Genomic DNA, 12,387 nt, shown 5'->3' on the forward strand with positions numbered 1-12,387 from the left:
TCAGAGAACTAGCCGTTCGAGAGTTAATTATTCTGTTAGGAAAGAGTAGTTATTAGCTCAAGTTCTTGTTTCTTGATTCTTTTTTCTGTTGGTAGCAGTTGCCAGATTGTTAGAGCTTATATAGCTCGGTCTCTCTCGTATCTTAGAGTAGTGATAGCAGTTAGAAATCAATCAATAAAGAGAATACCTTTTCTCCAAGAAATCCTCTCTACTTTTCATCAAGAATTAGTGTGTGTATTGTGTGTGTGCGCGCGCGATTGTTCATGCTGTGAGTGTGTGAGATAAACAAAAGAGTGTTAGTCTAGCTGAGTTAACAAGTGGCGCCGTCCGGTGGGAAATCTTGAAGCTGAGTTTCAGACGATTTTCAAGATGGCAGCAAGACTAGATGCAGAGAAGTTCACAGGCAAAAATAATTATGGCCTGTGGAAGATGAAAATGAAGGCTGTTCTTATCCAACAAGGGCTGGCTGCGGTTCTGGCTCCTGGAGATAAGGGGAAGGCTCCAGCTCTTGATGAGAAATCTCAGGCCAAGATGGATGAGATGCAACTCAAGGCCCATAGTGCAGTTATCCTGTGCTTGGGTGGCAAAGTCTTGAGAGATGTTCAAGAATCCAAGACAGCTATGGATATTTTGGAGAAATTGGATGAAGTCTATTTGGCTAAGTCTTTAGCAAATAGATTTTACTTGAAGAAAAGGCTCTACTCCTACAGTTTTGCTTCGGATAGGTCCATCACAGAGCAGCTGGAGGAGTTTAACAAGATTATTGATGATCTTGGCTCTGTGGAAGTCAAGATTTCTGATGAAGACAAGGCCATCCTGACACTCAATGCCCTGCCTAGCTCTTATGATCAACTCAGTGATGCCACCATTTGTGGCAGAGATAAGCCAATCGCCTATACAGAGGTGTATTCAGCCCTCATGGCCAAGGAGCTCCAGAAAAGTACCAGCAAGGGTACTGATGTGCAAGCAGCAGAGGCATTGAATGTCAAGAAGTTCAAAAGGCAAAAGTTCAAGAAGAAATATGATGATCCAAAAGCCTCTAGCTCTGATACCTCAAAGGAAACCAGATCATGCCACTAGTGCAAGAAGCCTGGGTATCTAAAGAAAGATTGTTTTGCTTGGAAGAAGAAGCAAACATCTGAGGGCAAGGGGCAGAACACCTCTGATTGTGTAGAGGGTGTAGATCCACCAGCCCAGCTTCTAAATGTTTTAGATAGTGGGGTAAGTCAGAAATGGATCATGGATTCTGGGTGCAGTTTTCACATGTGCCCCAATAGGAGCTGGTTTCATGGTCTCAAGGAGGCAGATGGAACAGTTCTACTTGGAAATAACCACATCTGTAAGATCAGAGGAGTTGGGAAGGTGAAGCTGAGGCTTTAAGATGGCTCTATCAAGATCTTGACAGAAGTGAGGTTCATTCCTAATTATTTAATTATTTATCTAGTCTATCTAGGATTTATTTACATAGAATTAAATCTATATAAATCCATAAGACAGAATAAAATAAAATTAATTATTATTATCCTAATTTATCTAGGATTTATCTAGATATAATTAAATATATCTAAATCCACAAAATAAAGATAAATTTTAACTAATCCATATATTCAAATCTTATTTCAAATTATATCTTGAAATTAATTCTAAAATTAGTTCCAAGAGTTAGCAAACCCTAACTAATTTAAAAATTTCCTCCAAATTAGTTTCTAGGATTAGGGAAACCCTAACTAATTTAGAAAATTCAACGCAGCCACGCGAGCTGGGAACCGCCATCGGGCTCCCACTCAGAACACCGCTGTCTATGAGCCGCTGATCGGACCGCCCGGGCAGTCTATTGGGCTGCTCTCGGCTGAAATAAAATTGTCCAGCCTGAACCCAAACAGCCCTAGTCCGGAGCTGCTGCTGTGTTCTTCGTCCAACTGCATCAGATGCGAGATGATCACCGCAACCTGCCGTTGCTCGGAGATGTCGCTGCATGTGGTGCTGAACGTCACAGCTTGACCAGTCTGGCCGCGCTGATCGCCCTTCACCCGCTGTCGTGATCCTCCAACTCACGTACAGATTTCGATAATTGTTAATCAAAATTTTGAGTGTCCGTTAGTTATGACTACCAACAAAAATAATTTCTTAATCAATACCCTATGTTCACGCAATTCAACCAATTGAATTGAGTCAAACAAAAAGAAATCTTACGGGTATCTCCGCAATTCACGAACACGTCACAGAAAAATGTAATCATTCAAACTAATGATCACATGTAATCATAATGAGAAACAATTACCACCAGAAGAGTCCACGCAATTATTATATAAAAATCGCACAACAGAATCTCCTTTGTCTTCTTCGTATTCACAAAAACAATAGCACAAACCAAACGAAGAAATTAATGTATTTAAGCAATTCATATAACATGAAATCAGAGTAAAAAATTGGCTCTGATATCAATTGATGGGGATTGGTGCCCCTTGCACAACGAAAGACATGCATAAACAAATAAATTAGATCTACAGATCTATTTGACCGATTATGAGATTAATTATCTACATGTTAAACAATCAAATTGCATTCAAGAACACATATAATTCACAAACAAGGAATAAGAATCCTAATTCAAGAATTCCTACGGTTTAGAGTTACCGAACAGATTCTCCGAAGAATCGATGATTGCTTGCGCCTTCTCCAGATGAATATCTTCGTACTCAACCAGAAATCTTCTAATCTGTATTCCAAACTCAGAATCTGACCTTTGGGTGGGCAAAGCTTGTCAGAATCGAAAAGGGCTTGACTAAACAGAAGACAGAATTCCCAACTGAAGGGAAAGGAAAATTACGTCTGCTCTAGAGAGAGGGAGCACGAAATTAATGATGAAAATTCATTAAATTAGTCTTCTATTTAGTCTCCTTTATATAGAGTTATGATGGGTCAGATTAGGGATCCATGGAGGTTGGATTTGGGCCAAACCCGTTGGACTTTTACTAATTAAATTGAGTCCCAATTTAATACAAGTCTAAACAGAATATTATTATCATCCACTATAATATAATAATATTGACTGCCCATCCAATCCCAAATTACGAGTAATCCGAGCTTTGCCTCTTTAATTTATTATTTCCCGTGTTTAAGATATAAATATCCATTAATTAATTTAAGTCTGCTATTTGACTTTAATTAATTAATATTTTTTTCCAAGAGTTGTCTAGTTCAAAATCATTATTTATTATTCTAGAATAAATTCCAACCGGCCGAGTTTCTGAATAATAAAACCTTTTTCGAACACCTCTTGAGGATATTATCAAACTGGACTCTCCCAGCACACAATTCATTGCAATAACAATACTAGCACCTCTAGATATTGATCACCACTACCCAAGATATCAGGATTCTTGGATTGCGAAAAATCTGCACCATTTGATAAATCAAAGTAGTGCATAATCAATATCGTATGCTCAATGTTATATCAACAATGATTAAGAAATAACAATCACCAAGACCTCGTCTTTCAGTAAATAGCAAGAAAGACTTATCCCAACTGTTAGATCCTTCAGTGCTATACCACACCAGTGTCATTTATTTTCTAAGGTAAGGAAACATGCGGACTGACACTGCAACCTTTCACGATAGGTCGCCAAAGCCTATCTAGGTTGTGAAATTCTATTTCTCTTCTACAAAGAGCCGACTGCGTCACCTTCTGTGAACATCGCTCACGACCAGTCTACTATGCAGAAGAATCAGACTTATTTGCTTCTTATACAATTAAATGTTTGAGAAACATCTTATAAATGTATAAGCAAACACCAATGTGATAAAATTACTTCTTCTCGCCTTGGGTTAAAAGTGGATTGTAGAATATATTGAATACAAGCAATTCTATCCGTGCAACATGCTCGAATTATGCTTTTCAGTATACCAATCCTAACATTGACCGGGCTGCCTGGCCGCATTACCGGGTCCAGGAGGCAACCTCTGTTGGGTCTGGGAGAAATTCCCCTCAAGCCATTCCGCCATTCTCTTCATTAGCCTGACCGCATCAGACATCCTTTCATTCTGGGCTGATGATCTCTCGGCCAGGACATCAATACTTCCCTTGATGGCCTGCAACTCCAGTCTGGCCCCGCCTAGCTCCTTTCGCATCATGTCCATCTCCTTCCTCAGCTCCTCAACGAAGGAAGATTTTAAGAAGTGGAGGATAGCGAAGACGAAATGAAGTTTCAAAAACGAAAGAGGGTGCAAGACAAGAAGGGATGATGCTGAGTGCACAGTTTAAATTAATATAGTCTAATCTTGCATAATTTCCTAAAAGTGGCAACACGATGGAGACGACCTTTATAGCAGGCAAAGAAGCACGCGGATGACTGCGATGTTTAACAAGAATGATGTTGGTGATGTGATAAGAATACGATCATGATACTACTTTCAACTGTAGTTATTCATTTTACCGATACGAGGAAGCATGCTTGGAAATCGGAAGGTAAGAAGATGGAGAAATATCATATTCGAAGGATGTAAGCAAATTTTGGGACATTTTTTGTTAAGATGGGTAGATTGTAACACCCCGACTTTTTCTACTTTTTTTATTTGTTCTTGAAGGGACGTCGTTTGTGTAGCCAAAAAACTTGTCTTAAATTCTTTTCGATGTTGATGGAATAGGCTATAGTTTTTATTATTGATTTTGGGCTAGGACCTTTTTCTTTATTTGTATCAAGCCCAATCCTTCGTAACCAACTTTTGGAAGTCCTTTTCAACATCATTTGGGCACAGAACAATTATTCTCTTCAGCCCAATTTGAAATTCAATTGCTATGAGCCCAAATGATTTATTAAATTTTCACCCCACTTTGAATATGCAAGAATTAAACGTGAGATTACTCTCACCCAATTTCTGTTCTACAAAATCCGGCATTAACAAGTGAAAGAAGAGAACAAATCGGTTCCTACTCTCATGAAATCAGTTATCTACATATACATATCTCCACATACATATCTTCCCATAATTCCACATTTTTATTCAATTCAACCGTTCCGACAAAATCGAGAGTTAGAAATTAGAGAAAGAGATATTAGGCCCTACTTGGTATGGTGGAATGAAATGGGGGAATGGAATGACATTCCTACCTTTGTTTGGTAAATTTTTTCCTTAGGAATCACCATTCCATTAGGAAATGGCCATTTCATTCCACATGGGAATACCCATTCCATCCATTTAGCTAATGAATGGTCATTCCATTCCATTTCATTTTCCTTTCTTCTTATTTTAAAATTTAACAAAATTATATAAATATTATTTAATATTATATTTAAATTTAATATCATCTCAATTTAAGTATAAATTAAAATTTTAAAATTTTTAATAATTGAAAAAAACACACAGACACACACACAAAAACACACAGCAACTCACACAAAAACACACACACACACACACACACAAAACACATAGCAACACACTCACACACACAGCAACACACAAAAACACACACATAGCCAAACACACACATACACACATCAATACATACCTATGGCAACACATGCACGTATATGTACACACACACACAAGCACGTATGCACATATATATATATATATACACACATCAACAATACATACACCACATATGCACACACTCATTTACGTGTATAGTTCAAATTAATATGATCCAAAATATTTGACAAAAATATTTTTAAATAAATATATTTTTTTTATAGAATCAACATATTAATTATTCATATTTCATTTCATTCCATTCTTATATTATTCGTAGTTACCAAGCTTAGGAATGAAATCAATCAAGGAATAATAATTTCATTCCATTTGTAAACCTTACATTCACCAAGCACAAGAATTCATTCCATTCCCACCTTCAGCCCATTCCCATCTCCATTCCATTCCCTCCTCATTCCATTCCACCATACCAAGTAGGGCCTTAGAGTTTAGCAAAGTCAGAATTTTCTTTCAATACCAAAAGGACCGAGAGAGGGAGAAGATGGGTGGCGATGTTTAGAGTTTTAAACGGAGGGGAAAGGTGTTGAGTGAGGCGTTACCGGCCCCACAACGATGGCCAGCGACTTAGCGGCTTTATGATTAGAAATTGGAAACGGCAGGTAACTTTAACGGCGGCTGCTCGGCTGTATCCGAGATCCGAAACACCACTGCGCCAACAGCGTTGGCTGATCAACAGCGATGATGGAGAGCCGCGGCTGCGGCGAATCGCAGCGGCGATGAGAGAAGAAGATAGGCGGAGAGTTGAGCCTTCGAGCTCGCCGACGGTGACGATGGAGTACAGATCAGAGGGCAGAGAGAGCGAGATTGGGAACAGGGGCAGTAGCTGCGCGAAGGACAGCAGCCATGCAGTGGTTCAGCGACGGCGGCGTCGGATTTGGTGGGCGAGCAGCAGCAGCAAACCGCAGCGGCGACTTTGCACTAGTCGTCGCGAATTTGGCGGCAGCTCTGTGTTGCCGAGAAAAGAGAAGGGGAGACAGAGGAGGCCGGAGGCTTCAACGGAATCGTGACTGCAGCAGCTCCTGCTGCGTCGCGACATTGGCGGCGGTGCTGCTGTGTTTTGCTGGCGACAGTCAGCGAAGGAGAAGAGAGATGGGATGTCAGCCGTGAATTCGTCGGAGACGACATGACATCGTTCTGGAAGAGGAGAAAGAGAGAAGGAGCACTACGTGAAGGCGTGATGGGAGATGTGATACTATGTTGAGTTCTGATTTTGGGAGCTTCAAATCTTGGAATTTCACGTATGGTGAGGAAAAGAAGAAGTTAGGCCTTGTTTTATTTAATATATATTGGGCCTAATGAATTAATTTAAATATTTGGGCTTTCTGTTTTAATTAAGGATATGGATTGGAATTTATTTGGTTTGGGCCAAATTAATAAAATGTAAGATTGGCCCGGAGTAGATTAAATCAATGGGGGACTCGCACATGCTTTCCGAGAACGGAATGGAACACAAGTTAAGGCTTTAAACGAATGAGGTGGACTTTCTAACTAAAGTTTTACCGTGGGCTTTCGAACTAAAGTATTTTCAATAGCTTTCGTTTTAATATATTGATTCGAGCATCATTTTTATGTGACGAAATTTCCTCTTAAGTGCGATTGAGATTATTGTATTTATTTCAATGATGAGGTGAGATATGTGATTAATGTTTATGTGATACTATGTGTTGATTTATTGAGTGATATTATAAATTGCTCGACTTTGTGGATATAATATGAATTGATGCTCGACCTTGACTGAACAATGATTTATGTTTCAAATATGTCTTATGAGAAAAATGGAGTTTGCAAAGGGTATGTCATGCCATGTTTTTTTTTTTTTAGAAATGTCTATCTGTTCATTTAGCAAGGGAGTTGTCCCTACTAGACCTATTGAAATCGAATTCGGGTCTGACTAGGGAGTGAATCCCTACTAAGGCTAATGTACACCATTGAGGATCGTGAGCCATCTTTTGGGTCGGCCGGTTTAGTGAATGAGTTTGTGGCCATACTCTCGTTTCACATGCTGTTGAGGTTGTTGATATTGAGGTTGTTGATGTTGAGGTTGTTGATATTGAGGTTGTTGATGTTGAGGTTGTTGAGATTGATGAGTTCGATGAGTTGATGATTGCTTAGTGGTGAGTGAGTCCCTACTATGAGTTTAATCAAATTCGGGTCCTAGAAAGGGTGCGTCCCTACTCGGACAAGTGTACACGATGAGGACTGTGAGTCATCGAATGGGTTGGTCAGTATCCGTGCTCGTGGAATGTGGCCACCTTACACGGCACTCTAAAGAATAGATATGACAGTTTCTTAAATAACTCAAGGAGAAATGGTTGTGTTTTTGAAATAATGAGGAAAAGGATTTGAGGATGAGTTGAAAGTTTGTGCTTGTAAAATATTTTTAGTGTCTCGTGCCTTTTCAAATTAAAACCCCGAGGGCACTCAATGGCGGCATGACATAACAGTTTTATAAAATTGTTTTGGCATATGTTCACTGAGTACATCAAGTACTCAGCCCTGCATTTGTTTCCCTATGTGCAGGTTGAGCTGTGAAGAGTGCGGTGGATGTTGAGCATAAAAGTGAAGAATGTCTATCAATTGTTCAGAATATGTTGCGTTTTCATACATAGCATTATTCTACTCTTGAAATGCTTCCGCTAAACGTTGTTTCATTTATCTTTTGATATCGTTGAATATTATTTCTTTCAATTGTTGAACTATTGAGATTGAACACTCTGATTTACAAGGTTGATTCATTTTTCGAGCCATTGATTGTTTCTCCTATTTCTTTCTCACTTCTTTAATCCTCCCCTAGTCGCGATTCAACTGTTTTTTCTATCCTTAGAAAATGTTGGCGTGACAACCACTTTACTTAAAATGCTTTAAAACTCGTGCCGCCAAGAAATGGGATATCGAATGACAAACGGAAGGAGTATATTTTTATTAAGGTCTTACTAAACGAACAGTTACTTGCACAGGTAGGGGAGTGATCAATTGCTAACTCATCATTTAATTTTTAACTATAACTAATTTAAGACCATAGGATTTTAGAAATCTTATGGTATACAATTTGCCATGTGTTATTTGTTTTTTATTTTTTAATATTAAAAAGATAATAGTAACTATCAAATTTAGGGTTTAGAAACATAATGTCAATACAGTATATGAAATACAACACAAAGACATGACAATGTGAATACAATTTCATATTGACATTGTACAAGCATTGTATTGACATATTATGTGTTGTGTATTGATATAAAGCTATTAACAAAATTTATGAAATTTTTTGAATTTTTGTTCAAATTTTGACATCGGAACATATGCAAGTGAGATCTCGTTAGAATTCTTATGAAATTATCTTTAATTTGATATACGTTGTGCGAAAAAATAATTCAAATCGAGAAAGTTATATGCGTTTTAAAGTTATGGGATATATTTCAAAAGTTAGTTACAACAAATTTGTTGTAAATTGATCCTAATACTCTCATTGACGTTTTTTTTATCGTATTGACATTACAGGGCTGATGATCTAGACCCTTTAGTTGAATATCTAATGACTACTCCCTCCGTCCCGCTTTAGGAGTCTCGGTTAATCAATTTTGGGCGTCCCGCTTTAGGAGTCCCGGTTGAGATAAATTAATAAAAAATGCCTACAAAGTGTTAAAAGTGGGTTCCAACATCCGCTACAACTAATAAAAAAATGTTAAAAGTGGGTCCCAACATCCACTATAACATTTATTTATTGGACACTCAATTAAAAATAGGTCCCAACATCCACTACAATATTTATTTATTACACACTCAAACACTTTTTTTTTTAAAACATGTGTCCGACTCAACCGGGACTCCTAAAGCGGGACGGAGGGAGTATTATTTAATTATAGTTAGTAATATAATACTCCGAAAGGAGTAAATAGGTCTATGATATACTACAAACTTGACATGTGTTACGGTAACATCATTTTCCGATTTGATATGGCTTCAATTATTCCCTTGGCCCGCTAATTATTAACCATAAACATATATATTTTAGTAAATTGTGGTGTAGTGGATATATCAAGTTATGGCTAAAAACCTCGGGATATTATTATCGCTAAGAATGAACAAAGATTAAGAACTCTAATTTAAAATTTTCTAGTTTTGAGATTCAAAATACAGATTTGACATTAAACATTTCGTAAGTTGGTTACAGAAAATATAGATAATGACAACCACTATTCTTATTAATTTCAACTTGAGCAAAAGAAATTGACTCAAGTAACAAATAGACGAGCTTGACTCTCAATAACACACTCTGTTACTATATTAATCACTCAGTCCTCGAGCTTTAATAGTATTTAACATTTGGGCAAATCTTTAGGTGGCGGCAAAATGGAGTGATTTGGAGTCTTTCCATTGTCCACTAAAAATGCCATTTTTAGGCCCCATGTGGTGTGCACCTCCAAATGGCAATGCATAAACCATACCCCTGCAAATATATAAATATTTAAATTAGTGCTTTGATTCTTGCTAATCAAATATTTGCAATGACTTACCGGGATTATCTGCTCGAAATCTAATAGCTACCCATCCACCAGATGGAACTCCAATTGTGTTCCTCTCCACAGGATCAACCAGATTGAATTTCTGCGGATCTGTTTTGGCATTGAAATTGCCCAATCCCTTCCCTACCACGAAGAAATTGAATCCGTGCAGATGAATGGGGTGGTTTTCAGGGGCAATGATGCCCGTGTCCTGCAAAACAACTTCAACGGTGGAGTTGTACGCGAGCCGATACACCTTTGTGCCACTGGTTGTGGCCATATTCGCCGGCGGAGCGCCAGTGTAGTTGTAAGGTGTTGGCGGGTTTCCCGGGAAGTCGGCGGTGAAGACACCCTTGATGTTGAAGACATGCGCCTGCAGCAGAGCGGTCGTGGGCATCACGAACGTGACATTGTTCACGCTCGCCACTACTCTGCTGCCGTTCCCTGCTTTGCAGGTCGGGCACGGGTTGAGCCCGAGCCCCACTGCGAAGAGCAGGGAGTGGTCCACCTTTTGTGGAACATTGGCTGGGAATTGCTTTGAGTTCAGGCTCCGGAGGGAGTTGGAGAAGCTGTTGGCAACAGGGGTGGCGTTCCGTGCTGGCAGGGTGGTGAAGGTGGTGGGGGAAGAGGCTAGGGTGCCGGAGTAGTGGAGCGTGGCGGTGGCCGTCATGTTGTCCACTGCCACGATGAGGGTGTCCATGAAGGGGGACGCCGCTACCAGGTACTTTCCGGCCCCTTGATCAGCTGAGACGATCACGTTGGTTGTCTGCCCGGGGGCGATAAGGACAGTCTCTGTTTTGAAGGGTTTTACGTAGGTGGCGTCCACTTCGACCACCGTTAGTTTGTGGCCGGCGATTTTGAAGAAGAGCTCTTCGTTGAGTGCAGCGTTGATTAGGCGAAGCATGTAGGTTTTTCCGGGTGATACATTTAGTGAGAAACCACCTACAATTAGTTTTAAAATTAATTAAAGCGTTAGGTAATTGTTAATATTATTAATTAAAGTAATATAACCTGTTGCAGGGCAGTTTGAGACCGGGCCAGGATGGCCGTTGATAGTGTGAGCATCCGAGACATTAGGGGCCAGGCCTGATTTTATGGCCTCGTTGATGACGGCTTCAGTGTCGGATTTCCACCATTCCGCTGAAAAACCCGTCATCTTAGTTAGTTATGAAGTAATTACAAAAAAGGCTTGTGTGTAATTATATTACCCAAGACGACGACATGTTCGTGGTCGGGCTTAGGGAATGGGTAAGGGACCCCTCGTTTAGGCAAGATGACGATGGCGCCATGAACGGTGGACCTCAACCATAGAATGTGGGCGTGCCACAAAAGTGTGCCTCGCTGCCCAGTCACAGTGAAGTTGTACACATAGCTGTGACCGGGCTGGATCGGGCATTGTGTGATGTACGCGGGCCCATCAGCCCAGCCCGTTCGGAGTTGCCTAATTCCGTGCCTGCAACGCAGCCACCAATTAGTTTTCATTTCTCGCCAAAAAAACAAAATGTTGTTGAATAGGTGTTTTGTACCAATGGATGGAAACGTTGTACTGGACTCGGTTAATGACTCGGACGAGCACGGTGTCGTCTTCCCTAGCGTAGAGTGTCGGGCCGGGAAATTTTCCATTAACAGTGACGATGGATTTGGAAGAACATAGGCGAGATGTGTTCTTCATCATCACCTGCAGAATATAAATTTTGCAAATTGTGGGAGTTAGTTGTTTGCTTCTCAAGCGCTGTGTTGGAAATGTTGTCCCACCATCCATATTGGTTGGTATTGTAGGAGTACTTCTTAATTAGTACTCCCTCCGTCCCAGATAATTCGTCTCGGTTTTTTATTTCGGTCCGTCCCACATAATTTGTCCAATTTCACTTTTACCATTTTTGGTAGTGGACCCCATATTCCATTAACTCATTCCTACTCACATTTTATTATAAAACTAATATATAAAGGTAGGACCCACATTCCACTAACTTTTTCAACCCACTTTTCATTACAAATCTTAAAATTCATGCCCGGTCAAAGTGATCCGAATTATCCGGGACGGAGGGAGTAGTAAGGATAAAAAAGTAATGGGATTGAATAAAGATCTTAAGTAATGCATGGAAATTATTACCTAACATGAGAATATCTATTAGATGAAACGAAAGTAAGTAAGACAATTCAGATTCAGATTTTTTAAAAAAAGAAAGACATTAATCATGATGTAAGAAAACATGAAAACTCACATTGAACTGGTAGCGGCGAACAGCGCCTTCAACCATAAAAGGATACATGCATGCTACCACGATCAAAACACGAACCCAGAGATCCATCTTTTCTTTTTAGTTGATAAGAGAGAGAGATATTAGAATGTAAGAGAAGAATGATGTTTTGCTATGCAGTTGAT

General features: G+C 39.5%; 1 protein-coding gene across 1 annotated transcript; it reads right to left on the bottom strand.

Moving 5' to 3' along the window:
- Positions 1-9,578: 9,578 nt before the first annotated feature.
- Positions 9,579-12,387, bottom strand: LOC125203446 (laccase-4-like). Its single transcript, XM_048101789.2, has 6 exons — positions 12,227-12,387; positions 11,528-11,679; positions 11,210-11,454; positions 11,013-11,141; positions 10,014-10,943; positions 9,579-9,946 (listed from the first exon to the last, which is right to left on the bottom strand). Exons 1-6 carry the CDS (start codon positions 12,311-12,313, stop codon positions 9,816-9,818), a joined length of 1,674 nt encoding a protein of 557 aa, XP_047957746.1. The 5' UTR covers positions 12,314-12,387; the 3' UTR covers positions 9,579-9,815.

This window comes from Salvia hispanica, chromosome 6 (assembly GCF_029641045.1).
Source record: "Salvia hispanica isolate PSC_SH4W2 chromosome 6, Shi_PSC_v1, whole genome shotgun sequence".
Classification (NCBI taxonomy): Eukaryota; Viridiplantae; Streptophyta; class Magnoliopsida; order Lamiales; family Lamiaceae; genus Salvia; species Salvia hispanica.